The following is a 22,494-nucleotide window of genomic DNA, read 5'->3' as shown; positions in this document are numbered from 1 at the left end:
AAGTCAGCTTTGTCAGCATAATAGTGTCCTTTCAAACTCACATTTGTAGAATTCGCCAGCTGGAAAGAAGAGCAAAGATTAGATGGTTAGATAGCATCATTGACTCAATGGACATGAATTTGAGTAAACTCCAGCAGATAATGGAGGACAGATGAGCCTGGTGTCCATGGGGTCGAAAAAAGAGTGGGACATGACGGAGCAACTGAACAACAACAAGGAAATTCGTCCCTAGGGGACTGAGTTGGGTCACAGTGAGTAAGAATTAGCATTCAGGGCCCCTGGCTTCCATACCTGGGCCTGTCTCCTTCTGCTCACTGCAGGTGCAGCCACGGCTGTTCTGGGCACAGCCAGCTGCCCCTTCTCTGCACTCCTGTGCCATCAGGGTGCTCTCCGAGGAGCTCTAAATTATCTGCCTTAGGGGGAATGAGCAGACAAGATTTTTTTCTTAGGTTCATTTGCCTTGGAACGTTCTGCGTGATTTTTTTTTTTTTTTTCCTAAAGCCCCATTCTCAACGGGGGCTGACTTCAAGGCTAAGACAGTCCAGAAGCCGACTGGCTAGAGGAGAATTTGCCACGAACAGCTGCGAGGCTGAGGCGCTGCGCAAGTGGGCCGGGCCCGACTGGACACTAATCGGCCCCTTGCTCATTTATCATCCGACAGGCGCTGTCTGAGCACCTACTGTGTGCCTGGCTGCAGTTGTTCAAATAAGAACCGAGCGAGCGGCTGCCTCCATCCCCTCCACACAGGCCCCAGAGCCATAGGAGCCGGGAGACACAGGAACTTCTGATCTTCATCCCAGATCTGGCCTTAACTTGCGCTGCGATTTGGGAACAAGATTGCAAATTCTCCAGCCTGTAGCTTCAAAGATGGGGGGAAAAAAGAAGTCTTTTTCAATAGGGAAAGGTATTTCGGGGAACTGGAGAAACCACCTCAGCAGCGCACAAGTGGTGTGGAGGCTCTGCGGGCTCCCTGACCTTGCAGCCACAGCCCCCTCGACCCACTCCCCCGCGCCCCGCCCCCGGCGGAGGCTGCCCACTGCCCTGCGGACTGCCCCGTCCGGCCCCGGGGAGCCCGGGCAGCGGAGGCCAAGGGGGCTCCTTTCTCTTTAAGAGCCGCAAGGGCGACCCTGATTGGCTGTAGCTATGCAGGTCTTTCTTCCCCGCTCCCTCCGAGCAGTCCCTCCCCCGCCGCGCTCTCGGCTCTTTCCACACCCCCTCCCCTCCCCCGGCGCCCCCTCCCTCCCCGCGCGCTCGCCCCCTCTTCTCGCCGCCGCCGAGTTCTTCTCCGGCAGCCGAGCGGGTGATGCGCCAGCAACAGATGCCGGGCACCAAGATTGGCATCCTTAGGCCACGCTGAACGCCTGAAGAAGCGAGAAGGAAGCAGGGAAGGGCCGGGAAGGCGGGGACAGGAGGTGCCGGAGATCCCCCCCACCCAATCCCCTCAAAAGAAGGCAGAAGCCGCCGCCCCCACCGGAGAGCTCCGCGCCCCGGAGATCGCCGGCTCGCTGCCACTGCCGCGGGCGCCCAGGTCTCCCCAGCCATGCCAGGCCCGGCCGTGGACGCGGAGAAGGTCCCCTTCCGCAGCGCCAAGGAGGAGATCCGTGCGGGGGTCGGGGTCGAGGGTTCGGAGGGCGGCGGCGGCGGCGGCGGCGGCGGCCGGGAGAGGCCCGGCGCGCGCGGGCACCGGCAGGACATCGTCTGGAGGAACGTGTTCCTGATGAGCCTGCTCCACTTGGCGGCCGTGTACTCCCTGGTGCTCATCCCCAAAGCCCAGCCGCTCACTCTGCTCTGGGGTGAGTAGTCCTGCCCGCGCCCCCCTGCGCCCCCGGGCACTGAGGCGCGGTGAGGCCGGCGGCGCCGGGGCGCGCGAGATCGCGGGTCGCCTCTGGCTGCGGGCCGTGTGGAGCTCCCGCGGCTCTCAGTTCGCCTTCTCTCCTGCTCCCCCCCGCTCCTCCCCGCCGCCCCCCGCTCCCAGGCCTGTAGTTGTCCGGCCTTTGGGACGGGAAGGTATTTCTATCCAGATATTTTCAACTTCTGCCCCCTCCGCTGTCTCCTTGAGTAGGCTCCTTTGGCGACCCCTGGATGGAGAGCGAGAGGGACTCGGGGTCCTGCGGCGCGGAGGCGCGCGAAGGGGGATGCCAAGCCCGGGCTCCAGGGCGGGGAGACCAACGTGGTGACTGTGTAGCCCCTGCGCGTCCCAGGGGCGCTCCTATCGGCCGCCTTTCAGCGTCTCAGTCTCCTCCGTGGGCCACGGACCTAGAGGCCGAGTGAAGGGCTAGAAAGGGAGATGTAGCGGGGGTTGGAGAGACCACAGGCGTAGGTTCAGCGCTGATTTTCGCGCAGGAGATGGAAGAAGCCAGTTCCCTTCCTGCGCCTGTAAGGCCCCTGTCCCTGCCCTCTCCGGGATCTCTTGTGCCCAGTTGCAGTTTTCCGGTCCCAGAAGTTTCTCGGCGAGCTCTGGCCCAGCACAAAGCTCCGAGGTGGCTGTGCAGACCCTTCCAGGCCTGTCCCCTTCCCCGACCAGGTGCCAGTCGGTCACCTGTAGCGCTCCCTCGCGCCACCCACTTTCCTAGCACCCCCACCCCTCCCAGCATGGGAGGGAACCCCAGAGCCCACTGCCCCTCTAACCCCTCCCCAGCTCCTGGGGCCGGGGGATGGGGGCTTCAGAGCCTGCCCTGCGTGACTCCAGTGGCTGACTCAGAACCGCTTCCAAACCCCCTTCCCTAGTAACCGGTTTTGGCCTCAGTCACTATAGTGGCCACCTTAGCCGGGACAAAAAGGCTCCGAGGGCTTTGGTATCCTGGGTTGAGAATCTGGTGAAGTAATTCGAAAAGCCCTTTCAGGTCTCCTGAAAGGAACAGGGGAGCAGGAGAAACATAACCTCCTTCTATTTACAGAGGGGAAGAGGAAGGAAGAAAATATGAAGACCTCTTTCCGCAAAGCTTCCGACTTGGCATAGTGCCAGCTCCAAGTGCCTGGGTGCAGAATGGGGCGAGTCGGTTTTAAGCTTTCCCTTGAAACTCTGTAGTCTGTGCTCTTGCAAGCAGACCCTTCCAGAAGATGGGTGGGTGCCTCTTGGGGAGGGTGTGTGGCTGAGCAGGGTTGAGGAATGTTGGGAGGGGCAGGGGTCTTTGGGAATCTGTGAAGCCTTCGAAAGTCCCCTGAAAGCTTTGAGTAACCTCTCCAAAAGTCAGTACACTTCCTCAATTGAGTGTCCTTTTCTCCATCTTTTTTGTTATGTATTGGTTTCATTCTCCTATCTTCCTTCTTCCTTTACCTCTAGATGATTAGATCGTAAGATGCTCAGCCATTGCTTCCTAGACACACTTCCTCCACCAGCCAACCAAAGCTCTTATTGCCCTGTATCCCCTAGAGCAGCTCCCTCTGCACCCCTCCTCTCCCCGTCCCTCCCCCACCAGGGGCAGGACTGTGCCTTTGGACTTCAGAGCCCTCCTGGCACCAGGAGATTAGGGCTTAGTCTTAATAGCTGCAGTGTCAGAGAGAGCTCAGGGAGAAGTGAGCACTTAAAATATTGTCTTACATGCCCGGAGCGCCACAGGCCCACAGACTCCACCATTACAGCCACCCACCCCCTGGTTTTGGCCTTCCCCCAGGAGCCACAAGGACAAGGCCTCCTCTCCAGGTTTGCCAAGTCACCTCTGCCCTTTCCCGGCCACTCATGGTGGTGGAGGCAGAATCTTTGTTCTGAAAGACCTTGGCCCGAAGATGGCATCCTGGCCCCAGACTCCTCTGGCTCCCTGGAGAAGTCAACACACTGCAGGAGTCTGGGATCCACCTTATGGGTGATGCTGCCAGGCCCATCCTTCTGCCTCCCTGCAGAGTCTTCTGCTTTCAGTTCCATTCCCTGAATTTTGATTCTGTCCCCACCTGGGCTTAATTGCCCTTCCCACCCCTGCTCCCTCCCCTCTGCCCCCCAAAAAGAACAGACAATGGTGGATGTTGTAGCTTCAAGATCCAAACTTGTGACTTAGAAACATTCCAAATAAGTGAATGTTATCTGATGGATATCTTGTGAGAGAAGAAGTGAGGGAGAGAGACAGCCAAGATCAGTGTGCTGATGGTTAAAGGTCTCCTGGAGGACTGTTGATCAGGATTATTTTTGTTGAAAACCCTTGTGCCTTGAGCTACAGATTTCTCCCCACTGGATGCCTTTTCCATCCTCACTCCCACTGGCTCTGTCTAGTGTTAGGGCTGAGCTCATGCACCAGTGGGTTGTCATCCACTTCAGGGACCTGGGTTGTCAAGGCAATAAGGCTTAGCCAGCCCATCCATTGCTTGCCACCCTCCACCCCAGGTATGGTTGCCCTGGAAACAGGAGGCATCCATGCAGCGTCCCCAGCAAAGGATGTGTTAGGTGTGCAGTGTGCGGAGAGTAATTTGCTTGGCGGTGAAATGTCATCCATGAAAGATCTCATCAAGTTGTTCAGTCCAAACCTCCTCCATTGCCTCATCCCCCGCCTTTTTATGACTCTCCTTGGGGCCAGAGCAAGTTGTTTACTCTTCTTATCCTTACAGTTTTCTGAGTGGGCAGGCTGTCAGAATGGAACGCTCTTGGTGCCCACAGGTCCTAAGGGATGAGTTTATGAGTTTCAAGGGCAGAATATGAACTCCAACTGAAGGAAAAATCTTCACCTGAAGGTTCGAGCTCACAAATGGGCCTGCTTTGAGGATTTTTGACCAAAGGGGCAGTTAGTTCATGCCCTGTCTCCCAAGATGAGTAGAATAAGGGAGTGAGGTGCAGCGGTCATGATTCAAGGCCAAAGTCCTAGTGCTTTTCCCCAGCAAGCTTTGCCCTGTGTCTAGGCATTCTGGCCATTGGTCTCCAGAAACATGAGGAACTTTGCTGGTTTCCCTTGAAAGTCATTCGAGTCCCCTAAATATGCCTTGGTGACATCATGACTACCTCAATGAGAGGATCAGGCATGCGAAACAAGTCATCTTCCCTGCTCCTTTGCATCTTGCAGTTCTTGTTGTTGTTCAGTTGCTAAGTCGTGTCCAATTCTTTGCGACCCCATGGATTGCAGCACTCCAGGCTCTTCTGTCCTCCACCATCTCCCAGAGTTTGCTCAAATTCATGTCCATTGAGTCGGTGATGCCATCCAACCATCTCATCCTCTGCTGCCCCCTTCTCCTCCTGCCTTCAATCTTTCTCAGCATCAGGGTCTTTTCCAATGAGTTGGCTCTTCGCATTAGGTGGCCAAAGTGTTGGAACTTCAGCTTCGGCATCAGTTCTTCCAATGAATATTCGGGGTTTATTTCCTTTAGGATTGGCTGGTTTGATCTCCTTGCAGTCCACGGGACTCTCAAGAGCCTTCACCAGGATCACAGTTTGAAAGCATCAGTTCTTCAGCTCTCAGCCTTCCGTCTTGCCCCAGGCCAAATGTGTCCATTGCTGAAGTAGACACAGGATTCTCTGGTGTTCTTTTGGTTGCTAGAACCCAGCCTATGGGAGGAAGCTGAGATGTGGCAGAGGTGGAAGGCAGTCTGGCAGGAGCTTGGGTCAGGATAGGCAGGGGTTTGGAACCTGCTGGTCCACCAGTCAAATTCTGTCCAATCCTGTGAGCTGCCCAAGGGTGAGCTATTTTCTGTCAGACATTGGGTAGCCTGAATCCCCACCTTCGATGGTCCTAACGTCTTTGTTGAGCTGTGCTTCTTTTTTTCTGTCAAATCCTTAATATTGTTGAAGAGCTCCAAGAATGCGTGGCCTTGGACTTCTGTTTCATCTCCGGATTTTCTAGGGTGAAAGTGAAAGTGAAGTCACTCAGTCGTGTCAGACTCTTTGAGACCCCATAGACTGTAGCCTACCATAGACTGTAGCCTACAGGCTTCTCCATCCACGGGATTTTCCAGGCAAGAGTACTGGAGTGGGTTTCCATTTCCTTCTCCAGAGGATCTTCCCAACCCAGGGATGGAACCAGGGTCTTCCGCATTGCAGGCAGACACTTTACCCTCTGAGCCACCAGGGAAGCCCACAGCTCAAAAGAGAAACAGCTCTCAATGTGAATCTCTGCTCTTCTACTTGTTCACCAACTGCATAGCCTGATGGGACAAATGAACATCTCCAGACCTCAGCTTTCTCACCTGTAAAATGGATAGATCCGTACTTCTTGCTCATGAGGTTGTGAGAAATAAATTCGATAATAGGTGTAAATTACTTGGCACAGTGGCTGGCCCTTGGTTGATGTCCAGTAATTGTTAGCTCCCCTTATTATTCCTGGTCCTGATACTGGCTTTGTTTTCTTTAGTAGAGGGAAAAAAAGGCCCTCTTGCAGCACAATCGGTTCTACAAAGCTGGCATACAACGTGGCTTCATTGCCTCTTGCATGGAAAAGATTGCTTTGGTTTGGGAAACAAGGGTTCTTTCTCAAAGTCTCCAAAGAGAAATGAACACAAATAGCCCTGTTCCTTCTCTCTCCCCCATCCCCTTCTCTTTCATCCTCTCTTCCTCCCCTTTTCCTCTAAAAAGTCACTATTTTGTAAATAAGTACCTTTTTGTTCACCTGGTCTCTAGTGTTTTCTTTGGGGCTTTTTGAGCCAGTTGCAATTGCTGTAAAAACAGGGCTTAATCATTTCTCTAAATGTCTTAGGTTCTCAGTGTTGAATTTTTCCCGCATTTGTCTTCTTGAGTCATCTTTTTTAAAAAACAAAATTTTAATGTTCAAACTACTAAAAAAACTGAAAAACGTCGATGAGACTTCCCTTTAAAGTCTGTAATTCCCAGCCCATTGTTGCAACTCTTCCATTTTTAATAACCAGGCAAGCACTAAGGGCCGCTCCCCAGGCTGGGTGGAGTACAGAGAAACCCGAGAGAATGGAGTATGCTTTTATTGGCTTCATAGTCTCAACAAGTATAAATATAGGTTGAGATTAACATTATTAACTCGGTTCTTTTTTTCTTCTAAAACTGGTCAAGGTCACTGCCAACCCACTGTGATCCTAAAATGTGAAGTCCTTCTGCAGAGTAGGAACCAGGGCTGAGAACCCAGCTTTACCTCTTAGGTCAGCTTCAGGCAAGTCTCTTTCCAGTGTGTGAGCCTTGGGTTCCTGGTCTCTGAAATAGAGATGATAATACTGAGCTGGAAGTTCCTTTAAGCATCAGGGCAAATGTCAAAGAGGAGCCGCAGGGTAAAGAGTTCTCTCTACTGCTTCTAACCCCCACCGCGGGGGCGGCCTCAGGAAACTTACAGGGCTTCAGTGTCTGTCTCTCTGGGACCTGGAGTTCTTGTGGCTCCAATATAATGCACAATGTTTAAATCCGAATAAAACATCACGACCTTTCCTGTATAACATTAGGTTCTCATCTTGTCCTGACTTGTGTATTGTAGAAAATTATAATAATTGCTTTAAAAAGCCAGTGATAAATTTACAGAACGGTGACACAATGTGAAAGTGTTAGTCGCTCAGTCGTGTCTGACTCTTTGTGACCCCATGGACTGTTGCCCACCAGGCTCCTCTGTCCATGAAATTCTCCAGGCAAGAATACTGGTGTGGGTAGCCATTCCCTTCTCCCAGGGATCTTCCCAACTCAGGGGTTGAACCCCAGGCTCCTGCATTACAGGCAGATTATTTACCATCTGAGCCACCAGAAATTTTCTAAAAAGGGCACCATTATCTTTGGCTGGCATTCTTCTTGTTGAGCATCTGTTTTGATGTCCTGTCTTCTGTGATGTCAGTCTCCCCATCCCTTTGCTGTGACGTGTCCCGTTTCTGTGGAAGTGGCACCATCCTGGGATTGAGAGTATGGGTATTGGAGTCTGAGTGTCTGAGTTCAAAGCCTAGCCCCCCAGGTACAGTCTTGGGCAGATCAGTCACCCTCTCCAGCTTCGGTGTCCCCAGTTGCCCTTTGAGAATGACAGCTCTGCCAGCGTCAGTTCGCAGCTGGAGTGAAATGAAACAAGACAGTAAAGAACTTGACCCTTGCTACTTCCCTTCACTCCCCTTCTTTCAGCTCCTCCTTGGTGGTTAGGACTTGTTCCAGCTTCCACACTACCCCCGACCCCCGACCCTGGTTGTCAGAAAGCCCTGGTCATGGATAAAGCAGTTGGTTTCTGATTTGTTTCCCCTGGCAATGGGCTGGTGGCCACCACAGCAGGGACCCATTCTCCTCCCTTGTAAATGCCCATGGTTTGTTCACTCTGAGTGTGAGCAAGCCACGGGAGAGATCCTCACAGTTGCACATGCAGTCATGTACTCATTCACCCACGAATTCATTCATTTTTTTCCTTTTTCCATTTCAACTATTGTCAAAACATCAGAATCACTTTGATGTCCTTTACAGTATTCGGAAGCCTGGGCCCCCACCTGGACTTAATGAATTGGAATCTCTAGGAGGGAGGCCCTGACTATTTTATTATTATTATTTTAAGACATTTGGGTGTTTCTGAGGCACAGCTGGTGCATTTAATTCCCTGCTCCGTATTCAGTTACGCTTATTATCACCCATGACTTGCCAGGCACCCGCGCCGTCCCTCCCTGACTTCATGGCACTTAAGGCCGGTTGGGGGGACAGAGAGGTGAGAACCACCAAGGCAGCCTTAGCTGCAGAGCACCAGCCTGGAGGAGTCAGGAAGGTGCCCTTGAGGAGGGGACTTCGCAGGGGGCTCAGTGGTAAAGAACCCACCTGCCAATGCAGGAGATGCAGGTTCGATCCCTGGAGAAAGAGCTGGCAACCCACTGCGGTATACTTGCCTGGGCAATCCCATGGACAGAGGAGCCTGGCGGGCTACAGTCCATGGGGTTGCAAAGAGTTGGACACGACTTAGTGACTAAACAACAAGCGAGAGGAGGAGGTGGCTGAACTGAGCCTGGCTGGAGACCCCTGCTGAGGGGTTCGGGTGAGATGGCATTGCAGCCACAGGACAGAGGTCCCCCAGGGGAGAGAGAAGAGCCGGAGCAGGGCCAGTCCAGGACCTGAAGATTCAGAGGGTTGAAGGTAATTGGGGCCCAGATCCAGGGCAGGCAGTCATTAGGACCAGCGGGACTGGGAGGCGATCAGGCTTGCAGAGCGGCTGCCCTTATCCTCTACTTGCCTCTCACCTCTGCTCACCCATCACACACGCCAGTGGTTCTGAGCACATAATTTCTAAACCAGTCACATGCTGGTGGGATGAGTGAGCCCGAAGGTTTTCAGGAAAGACCCTAAGGCAGACACCTTAGAGCAAGTGTGCAGTGGGGCTGGGTGCCTCCCTCTCATGCTGGCCAGAGTTCAGGGAGAGCTAGAAATAATGTCTCAGCTGGGCCTTTGATCTCACAGACTCGAGGGTATTGTGCCAGGACTAGACTACTAATGTGCCTCCAAGGGTATAATAACGCTGGCATCCCAGACCCAGGGCGCTCTTCTCCTCTTGTGCCTGTCTGCTCTCTTTCCTCTTTCTCTCAAAGGTACAGGTGTGTGGGGGGTTCATCTGACCTCCCTTCCTCCCTGGAACCTGAGTTTAAACAGCTAGTTCTCACTATCCTCCTTCCTACGTCCTGCTCCCCATTTCTGCAGCCTGCTGTTAAAGGCTGATGCTTACATGCTAAGTCCTTTTGGTCATATCCCATTCTTTGCATCCCTATGGACTGTAGCCCACCAGGCTCCTGTCCATGGGATTCTCCAGGCAAGAATACTGGAGTGAGTTGCAGTGCTCTCCTCCAGGGGATCTTCCCAACCCAGGGATCCAACCCGCGTCTGTTTTGTCGCCTACATTAGCAGACAGGTTCTTTACCACTAGCGCCAGCTGGGAAGCCGGTTAAAGGCTGAAGGGCTCTGTAAGTCCCAGCAGGCTGTGGTCCACCAATCAGCAGCAGCATCATCACCTGGGAGTGTGTTAGAAAGACTCTCAGATCCCATCCCCGACCTATTGAATCAATACCTGCCTTTTGATAAGGCCTCCGGGTGACCCGTCTGGGCTGAACTTAAAGAAAACACTCCGTTAAGTTGGGCCATAGACTGACAGGTCAGAGAAACTGGACAAGTGGGATTTGTCAACTCTTTCATCGTCCTTCTAATGGCCTCTTCCCCTTGGTGTCCCCTCCTCCCCTCTTGCCTCCTTGTAGCTTATTTTAGAACATGTCGGGATCCTGCTTCTCTTGCCAGCAAAAGGCTGTTGCTAAAATCTTTCAGCCGGCAGCCGTGATGTTTAATTCATGGGCTAGAAAATTATTTTTATTTTCATGAGTAGAGCTGGGGAAAAATAACAGGGAGGCTCAGTGCATGGCCCTTGGGAACTCAGCTTGAGTCTTTAACAGATGAACTGGTAAAGGTGAGGAGGCCTGGGGAAAGGGCCACCTTCCACAAAGGATGCTTTTGGCTGCAAGTAGCACAAAACTCAGTATGCCATAAAAGACAAGGAAAATTTCTAATTTCAAAGGAAAGTAATCCTAAGGTAGGGCGCTTGTAGAATGACTCAGAAATGACATCAAAGAGCAGATTTCATTTCTGCCACGGTGGTCCTGTGGAATTTCGTTTTCCACATGGTTGCAGAATGGCTGCCAGATTTCCAGCAGTTACAACGATGTCCTACAGAAGAAGAGAGAGACTCCCCCCTCCTGAAGTTTCACCAGAGAAATTCTCTCCTGCTTGTCTCACAGCTGTTGTCTGCTCAGGATCATCAGCAGGACTGGGTCCCAAGTCCCTTGTTAAGCCATCATTGGCAAGGGATTCAAGCTAATCAGGGTTGGCCTCTGAGCCACGTGTCACATGAGGTGGGGTTTAAGAACCAAACAAAACCCAGGCTCCGGGGGAGGGAGGAAAGGGACAGCCAGCACCTCTGCTGCAGGGCCTGCCTTCACTCCCTCTGCTACCCTCCCTCCTTGGTGTCACCTCCATCCCCTGGGAAGGCCCCGGATTCACGTTTCTCGTGCTCTTCCCCTCTCCTCCCTACCCGTTGGGCTTGTCCCCCCTCCTGGTGTCATCACAGTGAGTTGTCAATGTCTGCCCTTTCCATGAGGCTCTGAGCTCTTTCCTGGCAGGTCTGCCTCCCCAGGCCCCCAACACATGGCCTCTGCTTCATAGACATGGTGCTGGGAGGGTGGATGAAGAAAGAGTTGAATGAATGAGTTTGATGTCTGTGTGGCCTTTTTTAAAAATTGGAATACAGTTGCCTTACAATGTTGTTGTTCATTTCTGCTGTACAAGGAGGTGAATCAGCTACATGTAAGCATCCATCCCTTCCCTCGTGGACCTCCTTCCCACCCCCACCTCCCCTATAGGTCAGTGCGGGGCACAGTTGAATCCCTGTGCTGCTCAGCAGCTCCCCACTAGCTGTCTGTTGTACACAGAGCGGTGTGTATACGTCAGTCCCAATCTCCCGATTCATCCCACCCTCTCCTTCCCCCGGGCTTCCCTTGTGGCTCAGCTGGTAAAGAATCCGCCCGCCATGAGGGAGACCTGGATTCGATCCCTGGGTTGGAAAGATCCCCTGGAGAAGGGAAAGGCTACCCACTCCAGTATTCTGGCCTGGAAAATCCCATGGACAGCATAGTCCATGAGGTCGCAAAGAGTCGGACATGACCGAGTGACTTTCACTTTCACTTTCTCCTTCCCTCACAATGCCCACATGCCCTTTTTCTACGTCTGTTCCTGTCCTGCAAGTCAATTCATCTGTACCATTTTTATAGATTTCTGTGGCCTTTCTTTCTAAGGAAAGTTTTCATTTTGTCTCAACTTTAGAAGTGTTTTTTTTTTTTTTTTCTCTCCTGTAAGATAACTTTCCATGTGATTTTGGAGCATGGACTGGGGAGAGAGAAGTCATTCTTAGTGCCCCAGGATTCTGCATGCCCCTACAACATTTTGCATGATATACTCTGCACGTAAGTTAAATAAGCAGGGTGACAATATACAGCCTTGATGTATTATTTTTCCAATTTGGAACCAGTCTGTTGTTCCATGTCCAGTTGGTCTCTACCCTCCTTTTATAACTCAAAGGAACAGCTGTGATTTTCCCTAAGTAGTATATACAATTTAATGTAAAAGTTCCATGCATGAAATTAGAAATGAATCCCTAAAATGTAACTGTTCCTGGAGTAGTTAGTCAATTTACTCTTCTAATAAATATGTTTATAAGAAGCTTTTACAGATGGTTATGATGAAGATCGTCCATATTCCCAGCCTGTGAGTCACTGGAGTGTCCCCAAAAGCAAGTAGCTTTGCCCTAGAGTCTCTATAAGCAAAGGAAGATATTTATTAGCAAGTGTGAATAATACCCACATCTGTCCCCCTCCCATCACCCACCCCCAAACCCACTGTGTTTGGCTCCCTGGCTCTTGACAAGTGGACAAGTTATTAGCATCTTTGAGCTCTACTGGAACTACTCTAGACTCTCTTGACTCTAATGTGGAGCTCTGGGGAGATTTGTCTCTACCTCTCTGAGTATAGTCTGGGTATGAACCTAAACTTAGCAGAGCTCCCACGAGGGCTGGGATAAACCACAGTTATTAGTGCTAATATTACTTCATGCACAGAGCTGGTATTCAGTCAGCGTGTGCCCAGTGGTTAAAATCATTGAACAGCAGTGCCTTCCCTGGTACTCCTGCAGTTCCCAGCAATCCAAGAACTACAGCTGCAAAGCTTATATCTGAAACTAAATTTGTTCTGATTGGTTTTGATCGGGTGGTGCCCTGGTGGGTTGTTAATTTTTTTTTAATTGAAGTACAGTTGATATGCTATATTGTGTTAGTTTCAAGTGTGTAGCAAAGTGGTTTGGAGATACATACATACATATGTATATATTCTTTTTTCTGTTCTTTTCTATTACAAGTTATTATGATATTGAATATAGTTCCCTATGCTATATTCAAATACTTTTATGTTATCGCTGCATGAGCATTTTCTTGTTATCATATGATCCAAATAATCATTACTTTATATCCTTGTCTAATTGAATGAGAACTCTAAAAAAAAATCAGTTGATCATTCTGGCTGAAATTTATATTCTAAACCATGTAAGGAAAGATACTGCTGCTGCTGCTGCAGCTGCTAAGTCGCTTCAGTCGTGTCCGACTCTGCACAACCCCAGAGACGGAAGCCCGCCAGGCTTCCCCGTCCCTGGGATTCTCCAGGCAAGAACACTGGAGTGGGTTGCCATTTCCTTCTCCAATGCATGAAAGTGAAAAGTGAAAGGGAAGTCGCTCAGTTGTGTCCGACTCTTAGCAACCCCATGGACTGCAGCCTGCCAGGCTCTGCCGTCCATGGAATTTTCCAGGCAAGAGTACTGGAGTGGGGTGCCATTGCCTTCTCCCAAGGAAAGGTACTAGGACCCAATTAAAATTCTGGGGTTGAAAGTAACTCACCTGTCCTAGTAAAAACTTCTTTTGTGATAGAAGCAGTGTGTATCTAAAAGGTGATTTTTATTTTCTAATTTATAATTGCCTTTATGTAAGGTTTCCCCCAGAGAGATTTGATACTAATTTTATTATCAGAAAAAAATGACATTGTAAAAATAAGGTTGTAAAGCTGTATCTCTAGGTGTCGGGAGTGGGGAGTGCAGAATTGGAGGACCTTGCCACTCATCCAGGTGGTACTCCTAGCTCACAGGTCATTGCTCATGACATAGTAGATGGTATCTGGGCACCCAGCAGCCCAGGATTCCTGCCACTGAAACCATACCTGAGGCTTGGTACAGGGAACTGTCTTATTGATGCAAAATTCCAAACATACACAAAAGTAAACAGAATGGAGTTTCTGTGTTCTCCCACACTCCCTGCTCATCTGGGGATTTGTCTTTTTCCTTGTAGCTTTTAACTTAGATATATAATTTCAGACACACAGAACCAGTGTTAAGTTCCCTGTTCGTACAGGTAGCTCCCATATACTCTAGGCAGACTGAACTATGCATATGTGTATGAGAGAATATGATAAAGCCAATGGGATAAGATGCAAATAGTTCAGTCTGCCTAGAGTATATATATGTGTACACATATGTGTGTGTGCTATTTTTTTCTGAGCCATTTGAGAATAAATCAGAGCTATCTGTCCTTTTATCTCAAAATACTTCAGTATATATTTCCTAACAGTAAGAATACAACGAAAGGGAATTTCCTGGTGGTTCAATGGTGAGGGCTCCACATTTTCACTGCCAGAGGCAAGGGTGGGGACCTGAGATCCCACAAGCAGGGAGGCTAAAAATAAATAAAGAAAAATAAAATATTTTAAAAAAGAATGCAACCACTGTACAATGTTCAAAACTAGGAATTTAACTTTGATATTATCTAATCCAGGCTTCCCTGATGGCTCAGCGGGTAGAGAATTAATCTGCCTACAATGCAAAAGACACAGGAGATGCAGGTTTGACTCTGGGTGGGGAAGATCCCCTGGAGGAAAGCATAGCAACCCACTCAGTATTCTTGCCTGGAGAATCCCACGGACAGAGGAGCCTGCTGGGCTACAGTCCATAGGGTTGCAAAGAGTCGGACACGACTGAATCGACTTAAGACACACAGGCATTGTGTTGAGGTAATTCTGGCTACACTGTCCACATAGAAAACCTCGAGGAACAGCTTTTCCCCAACTGCCCCCAGCTCTTTGCGGGGAAACAGCTTTGAGGAGCAGTTTTCAGAAGCAGGAAGGGGTAAAACCCGAGAAGCCGGCATAGGTAATGAGCGAAGCAGTGGTCCCCAGAGTGGTCTGTTACGGGGCTCATCTGAGCTACTCCTCCCGGAGCTGCCCGGACTCTGCATTTTCACAGGTGCCCTGGGTGGCTCTTCAAGCCTGTGGGTTGGAGGTGCTCTGACCTGGGGGACAGGCGGCCTGGGAGTGATGCAGTGTCCCTGGCAGTTCTACATCACATCCCCGCCCACCTGTCCTGTCTCAGAAAAGATGCAGGACTGTGACCTTACCCGAAATCCCACTGGCCCGAGATGCCTTCGGGTTGATAAAAGGCAGCTTTGGGGGAATGGGAAGAGCTGCAGGGGTTCTCCACGTAGGGCTAATCCCTAAGGGCTGGTTGTCTCACTGCAGAGAGGACGTTAAAGCAGATGGAGAACCGCCCCCCGCCCCCGCCACGCCCGGGGAATGTGGTCCTGGACGGCTTTGCGTGTGGTATGTTTTCTGGGGGTAGGGGGCGAGGGCAGAGATGCTTGGCTCATCCCTGAGTCTGTGGCAGGGAAGCTGTTCAGAAGAGGTGGTGGGGGGGGGAAGCTCGAGAAAACCTCAAACAAATAGCCCTAGGCTTCAGAAACCCCCGCCTTCTCGGAAGAGGGCTCTGAAACCATTTCTTAGGACGGCGGTAAGGACTAAGTTAGGTGCGGCGTCCAACTGCGCAGCCTCAGCGCCTCCCCTTCTCCAGCTTGCCCTCAGGGAAGGACCAGCCCCAGGAGAGTCGCCGTGGCATCATTAGTAGCGCCCTCGCCGTGGCATCATTAGTAGCGCCCCCAGGACCAGACATGCGCTTTGGTGCTGGAAATCCGCTATACAGATGTGAGTTCATTCAGTAAATGTGTCTTTCCTAAATATGTAAGTCGATGGAGCCCTGCTCTCTGGGCCCTTTCATCTCTGAGGGTGGGTGACTTTCCAGACATCTTCATTTGAGGAGGAGCAGATACCGCTGGGATGAAGCAGACGGGGGTGCAGTGCAGCTCTGCCTGGGACAGGACACCTTTAGGGACATCCTGGACCCAGGCTCCTTGGCCACCTGAGATATGAGGGCCCTTGGAAATGTTTCTGACTCATCAACAGATGACAACCATTGGGAAGACACTCTAAATCAGGGGTCCCCAACCCCCGTGTTAGGAACCCAGCCGCACAGCAGGAAGTGAGTGGTGGACAAGCAAGAGAAGCTTTGTATTTACAGCCGCTCCCCGTCAGTTCCATTACCACCTGAGCTGCGCCTCCTGTCAGATCAGTGGTGGTGGTAGATTCTCATAGAAGCTCGAACCCTATTGTGAACTGCCGAGGCGAGGGATCTAGGTTGGGTGCTCCTTATGAGGATCTAATGCTTGATGATCGATTCTGCTTTATGGTGAGTTGTATAATTACTTCATTATATGTGTGTGTGCGTTAGTTGCTCATTCGTGTCTGACTGTTTGTGACCCCATGGACTGTAACCCACCAGGCTCCTCTGTCCATGGGATTTCCCAGACAAGTATACTGGATACTGGAGGGGGTTGCCGTTTCCTTCTCCAGGGGATCTTCCAGATCCAGGGATGGAATTCAGATCTCTTACATTGCAGGCAGATTCTTTACCGTTTGAACCACTAGGGAAGCCTAACACAAGGTAATAATAATGAAATAAATAAATAAATTCCCTGGTGGTCCAGTGGTTAGAACTCTGAGCTCAAAATGCAGGGGTTTGATCCTTGGTCAGGGAACTAAGATCCCATAAGTCACACAGCATGGCCAGATAAACACACAATAAATGTAATGTGCTCGAATCATTCAGATGCCCCTCCCCCAACACCGTGTCCATGGAAAAATTGTCTTCCATGGAACCAGTCCCTGGTGCCAAAAAGGTTGGGAACCACTGCTCTAGATGCTCACTGCGCGTCCAGTGGGAGGCAGTGGGTTAATCCTCACCTGCATCCTGTCAGGGTGGCCATGTGACTGAGGTGACCACCCTCGCCTAGGACAGTAATCAGTTCCCCCTGCCGAGGAACCTTCCCCTCCGTTCTCCTGGCAAGTTGCTGCTCTCTCCACGTCCTTTTCTCTTTTAGCACCCGTGCGTCTCAGGCTGCAGCCGGCACCTGTGTAGACAGCCGCCTGTGTAGACAGCTGGGCTGGATTTCTCACAGTGATGTGTGTGAAGAGGCGGCCAAGAGCCTTCCAAACCCGGCCAGGCCTGGAGTCTTCCTGGTGAAAGAGAAATGCAAAACCCTGAAAGCAGAGCTCCTGTTGGCCCTGTGCCCAGGCAGCCGGGCGTGTGGGAGAGGGCCCTGGAGCGGTAGACAGACAAGCTGGCCTCACTAGGCTCACCCCCCCCCACCCCCCACCGGAGGCTGCCAGGTGCTTCTTTAGTCTAAAGGTTGGAGGCAAGACTTTGGACTCAGGTAAATTTTTGCTGGTTAGCAAACTCCCAAGTCTCTCCCTGGTCAGAGCCATTCCTAGTGGTCATTAATTGGGTTTATGACAAAAAATGCTTTAGGAAACTCCCTGGTGATCTAGTGGTTAGAACTCTGAACTCCCAATGCAGGGGTTTGATCCTTGGTCAGGGAACTAAGATCCCACAAGCCGCACAGCATGGCCAGATACACATGCAAACCGATAAATACACAAATGAAAATGTGTTCCTCTGAGCTTATTTTTTTTTAAAAGCTTAAAGTATTTTAAAGTGTAAAAGAGTTTCCTCTGCACCATGGTGATGTTGCTGACTAAGCAGATTGGTTTCTGTTGTGTGCTCGGGTTCTAGGAACAAGTGAGGGTACGCTTTTGGGATGCACTTTTCCATCTTCTTGGAGACAGGGAGGTGGGAAGATTTAGATGTCTAATTAAATTCTGTTTCACACGCATTTGTGAACATGTGCCTGAGATTCCCTTGGCACTGGTGACAAAGAGCTCGTCTGTCAATGCAGGAGATGTAAGAGACATGAGTTCAATTCCTGGGTGGGAAAGATCCCCTAGAGGAGGGCATGGCAACCCACTCCAGTATTCTTGCCTGGAGAATCCCATGGACAGAGGGTTGGCAGGCTACAGTCCATAGGGTTGCAAAGAGTTGGACACGACTGAAGTGACTTAGCAGGAGCACCAGCCTAGTGTGGGCCATCTGCTGGGAATACATAGATAAGCAAGCTGTCATTCCTGCCCACAAGATGCTCAAAATCTAGAAGGGGAAACAGACTGAGGAGAATTGTAATTCAGTGTGATAAACTCCAGGACAGAAGTGGGCCTGAGGTATGCAGATGGCCGGAGGAGGTGGGCATGGTGGCTCTTTTAATCCACATAATAGTAATCCTTCAGGGCGTTCGTATCTTCACTGCAGTTCTGAACAATAGCAAAACTTTGCAAACAAAATTATTTCACCGCTAAATAATAGTGGGAAAGTGTAACCCAATGAAGCCATTTGGTGGCAACGTCTGACCTAAACTATTTATCCTTTACAGTCTGAATAGTCATACTGATGTGCTTAGGGCTTCCCAGGCGGTGCAGTGATAAAGAATCTGCCTGCCAAGCAGATGTGGGTTCGATCCCTGGGTCGGGAAGACGCCCTATAGAGGAGGAAATGGCAACCCACTCCAGTATTCTTACCTGGAAAATTCCATGGCGGGCTACACAGTCCGTGGGGCCACAAAGAGTCAGACATGACTGAGCACGTACACTCGCCATTGATGTGTCTGATGAAGGACCCACTGTAGGTATTACTGTAATGGACAGGCACTGTATTACCTTTCTCAGATCTGAACAATTATGAATCTTGAAGCACATCAAACCATTGGGTTTTGATGGGGGCCTGGGGACTTGTCCTGGCATCGTCTGCATTTTGCATCTGAGAAGGCAGAATGCAGGGCGGACTCGTTTGCCTGAGATCAAGAGCTATAAGGGGCTGTCAGGGCTGGCGGGAATGTCCTTCTGATTTCCGGACCCTGCTGGGCAACCCCAGGTGGCACTACCTTGAGAGGCTCCGACTTACACTGCAGTGGTTTGGGCACCGGACTCCTGGGTGACTCTGGAGTAGTGATGGATTGAGGTGGCATTGCCCACGGATGTGCCCAAGCAGCTGTGATGGGGATGTGAGTGTCAGTTTCCCCCCGTTGGTCTGGGCTCAGCCACCTCACTCTGGTGGTAGTCAGGTCCTGTTCGACAAGGAGTGGGTTTTCTGTGCTTCTCTGCCCACAAGACCTGCTCTTGCCCTGTCCAAAAGCTGCCCACTTCCTCACCCTGGGTTCTTTCTAACTGCTCCTTTCTGCCGTTTGTCTCACATTTTGTTCCCATCACTGTCTTCCGGTCTGTTACCCTTAAGGTTTCTTCAATCAGCGGAAAAGATGTACTTGCAAATAATTATGGAGTTTTGTAGGTCAACCCCAGGATCAGCCTTATGTTCAGATAGGGCGTAGCCAATGGTGAGAAGTGGTTTTAGGGACCCAGGACGGGCCTGAAACAGCCCTCAAATCACCTTTCCCAGCTCTCCTACCCACTGAAGCAAGGATTCTGGACTGAGACTGCATGCTTCAGGGGTTTCATGAGCCCCTGAAATAGGTTTTGTGTGAGTTGGCATTTTTTTCTATTGGATTCTCAGCAGAGCCTGTGACTTTAAAAAGGTTAAGTGCTGCTGGACTGGAAAGAGCCTCATTAAACATGTCAGTGTTTCCTAAAAGGATAAACAGTAAATGAGTGTTCATTTATATACTCTCATCCATTATCGCCTCCTGTATCTGTAGTCAATATGACCACTTTCATGCTTTATTTAGTAGGCAGGGTAATTAAGCTTTGATAGGCTGAAGGGCGGGGGCTTCCTAGGTGGCGCTAGTGGTAGAGAAGCCTCCTGCCAATTCAGGAGATGTAAGAGAGGTGGGTTCGATCCCTAAATAGGGAAGATCCTCTGGAGGAAGGCACAGCAACCCACTCCAGTATTCTTGCCTGGAGAATCCAACGGGCATAGGAGCCCACAGGGTTGCACAGAGTCAGACATGACTGAAGTGAGTTAGCACTAGCATGTGCTGAAGGGAAAACCTGATCCCTTCTGGATTCCATAGGTCTTTATCAGGCAGGTCTCCATAGAACACACCAGACCCCCTGCCAAATGGGCTTCCCTAGTGGCTCAGAGGGTAAAGAATCTGCCTGCAATGCGGGAGACCTAGGTTCAGTCCCTGGGTTGAGAAGATCGCCTGGAGAAGGGAATGGCAATCCACTCCAGTATTCTTGTGTGGAAAATTCTATAGACAGAGGAGCCTGGCAGGCTGCAGTATATGGGGTCAAAGAGAGTCGGACATGACTGAGTGAGTAACGCTTTCACTTTGTGGAGCACCCCGCCTCTCCCACCTCCACCACCAAATGAGGAATCCACTTGCACTGTGGCACATGCCAAGAACAAAAAACATAGGGTGTTTTTCATCATCTTATTTCATTCACAGTTCTGCCAGGTCTTCTCATTATGAGGGAAGCAGTGATGGTCCCTCCAGGGGCCTTCCCCTGCTGCTGCTTTGCTGTTCAGTCGCTCAGTCTTGTCCGACTCTGCGACCCCATGGAGTGCAGCACGCCAGGCTTCCCTGTCCTTCACCATCTCCCAGAGTTTGCGCAAACTCATGTTCATAGAGTCAATGATGCCATCCAGCCATCCTCTGTCGCCCCCTTCTCCTCCTGCCTTCAGTCTTTCCCAGCATCAGGATCTTTTCCAATGAGTTGGCCCTTCGCATCAGGTGACCCAAGTATTGGAGCTTCAGCTTCAGCATCAGTCCTTCCAATGAATATTCAGGATTAAAGTCTCTGCTTATCTCTGCTTATTGAAACTCATAATAATTATTGAATAAGAGCCCTTTATTTTCATTGTATACTCAGTCCTGTAAATTATTTAACTGGTCCTGATACTGGGAAAGATTCTTGGTCACCTTCTCCCTTCCTTCCCTGTCCCCAACCACAAGGCTTCCTTCAGGGCCAGGACTGCACACAGTCACAACAAAGGGTGTGTTCCTAGAGCTTCCCCAGTGGTCCAGTGGTTAAGACTCTGCACTTCCAGTGTGGAAGCCACAGGTTCAATTCCTGGTTGGGGAACTAAGATTCCACATATGGCATGGTATGGCGAAGTTAAAAAATAAATAAAAAATTTTAAATGTCCCTTTTTGGTGTTGGGAGAGTATTTAGCCAGACTTATTCTATGGCCTTGCATTCTCACCCTGGTCATGCACCATGAAGCGTGAAGAGGCCACTGCCCAGGATAACGTTCATGGTGTGTGTCCTTGGCTCCCTCTGATATCACAAGGGATGTTCCAGGACTGTTTCCCAGAGAACTGCCAAGACCATGGGCCTTGGCCCTGAGGACTTACTTTCTTATCATAGAACTTGTCTCTGTTGCACTGGATAAATAGAATAATGATGCCGCTTGACAGGCACTTTGCCCTGTTTGGCAGGAACCCACAGTCCAGGAGCAGGAAGGGAGAGGGCTGTGAGGAGGAGAAACTTGGGATGCTCGGAGCTTCCCATTCCGATAGCGTGACCTTGGACAAGCACCGGAAAGTCTCCCCATCCCAGTTATTCATCTGTAAGGTTACTGACTCCAAAATGACTTTGTGAGGCTGGTTGGTTAAGGGGCTCGCTTGTAGGGCCACCAGCTCCCCCACCCATCCAACAGGTCTCTGGCCAGAACAAATGGCCACAGAGTCTGCAGATGAGTGTGGGTGCAGTCCCTGAGGACTAGCCTCATTCAGTGTGGCTGACCTGATGTGCTTGCCTGCTGCCCTTTACCTGCCCTCAGCACACCTCCACCCACACCCCCACACCTGTGGAGGTGCTTTCCTCTGCAGGACCGGGAGCCACTGATCTGAGCTTCCCCAGCCCCAGCCTGCCCAGAAGCCTTCCAGCCTGCAGCAGACATCTGAGGAAGACTCGGGATGGACAGGGGAGGGAAACCGCAAGGGAGGAAGGAGCTTGTGGTCCAGTGAATGGGGGATGGCCAGACACTCATCTCCACACTCATTCCCACCAGCACTTGCTGCATCTTTCACAGCAACTGGTTCATGGGCACTGTTGGCGAGAGGCAGAAGGATGGTTAGTATGTCATCTCCCCCACCCACCCGGCTCTGGCCGAGCCCGGGGGGCTAATCAGCCGTGCAGAGGCAGGCTGTACAAGGGAGGGGGTGCCCAGAGGATCTGGAATGTGCCCAAGGAGATATCCCTGCTGCAGAGAGTGGACCGTGGAGAGCCCGGGGCAGCCCGGCCTGGCTGGGGCAGTTAGTACATCTCTGAAGCTTTCCTGGGTTGAGTGGCCAGTGCATCTCTTCTCCCAGCTGATAACCTCGCTTTTAAGGGGCATTCTGGGAGGACAGGGTGGGTGGAACAGTGAGCAAGGTTGGAGAGACGCAGAAGGGGAAGACTTTGGATCTGGTTAACAGCTTTCTTCAAGCAACACAGTCCTTTCGCCAAGTAGGAGGAGCAAAGAGTGGGAGTGGGATGGGGCTGGAGACCTGAGGGTGCTCTTTTTCTCTCTGAAGAATCTTATTTTACATCTTTGTTGTTGTTGTTTTAACACGTATTTACTTTATTATTTATGTTTAAAATTAATTTTTCTTGGAGCATGGTTGCTTTGCAATATATAGTTTCTTTGTTGTTCAGTCACTAAGTCGTGTGCAGCTCTTTGCGACGCCATGGACTGCAGCATGCCAGGCTTCCCTGTCCTTCATCATCTCCTTGAGCTTACTCAAATTCATGTCCATTGAGTCAGTGATGCCATCCAGCCTTCTCGTTTTCTGCTGCCCCCTTCTTCTCCTGCCTTCAATCTTTCCCAGCATCAAGGTCTTTTCTAATGAGTTGACTCTTTACATCAGGTGGCCAAAGTATTAGAGCTTTGGCTCAGCATCAGTCCTTTTCATGAATATTCGGGGTTGATTTCCTTTAGGATTGACTGGTTTGAT

General features: G+C 50.7%; 1 protein-coding gene across 1 annotated transcript in view; it reads left to right on the top strand.

Moving 5' to 3' along the window:
• The first annotated feature begins 1,036 nt into the window (after nucleotides 1-1,036).
• SCD5 (stearoyl-CoA desaturase 5) overlaps nucleotides 1,037-22,494 on the top strand; it is a 172,429-nt gene continuing 150,971 nt past the window's right edge. Inside the window, exon 1 of the mRNA XM_069594547.1 lies at nucleotides 1,037-1,793. Within this exon, the coding sequence (XP_069450648.1) occupies nucleotides 1,541-1,793 (253 nt within the window). The 5' untranslated portion in view covers nucleotides 1,037-1,540. The remainder of the gene's footprint in view (nucleotides 1,794-22,494) is intronic.

The sequence above is a fragment of the Ovis canadensis genome, chromosome 6, assembly GCF_042477335.2.
Source record: "Ovis canadensis isolate MfBH-ARS-UI-01 breed Bighorn chromosome 6, ARS-UI_OviCan_v2, whole genome shotgun sequence".
NCBI lineage: Eukaryota > Metazoa > Chordata > Mammalia > Artiodactyla > Bovidae > Ovis > Ovis canadensis.
This window is presented reverse-complemented; position numbering and strand designations above follow the sequence as displayed.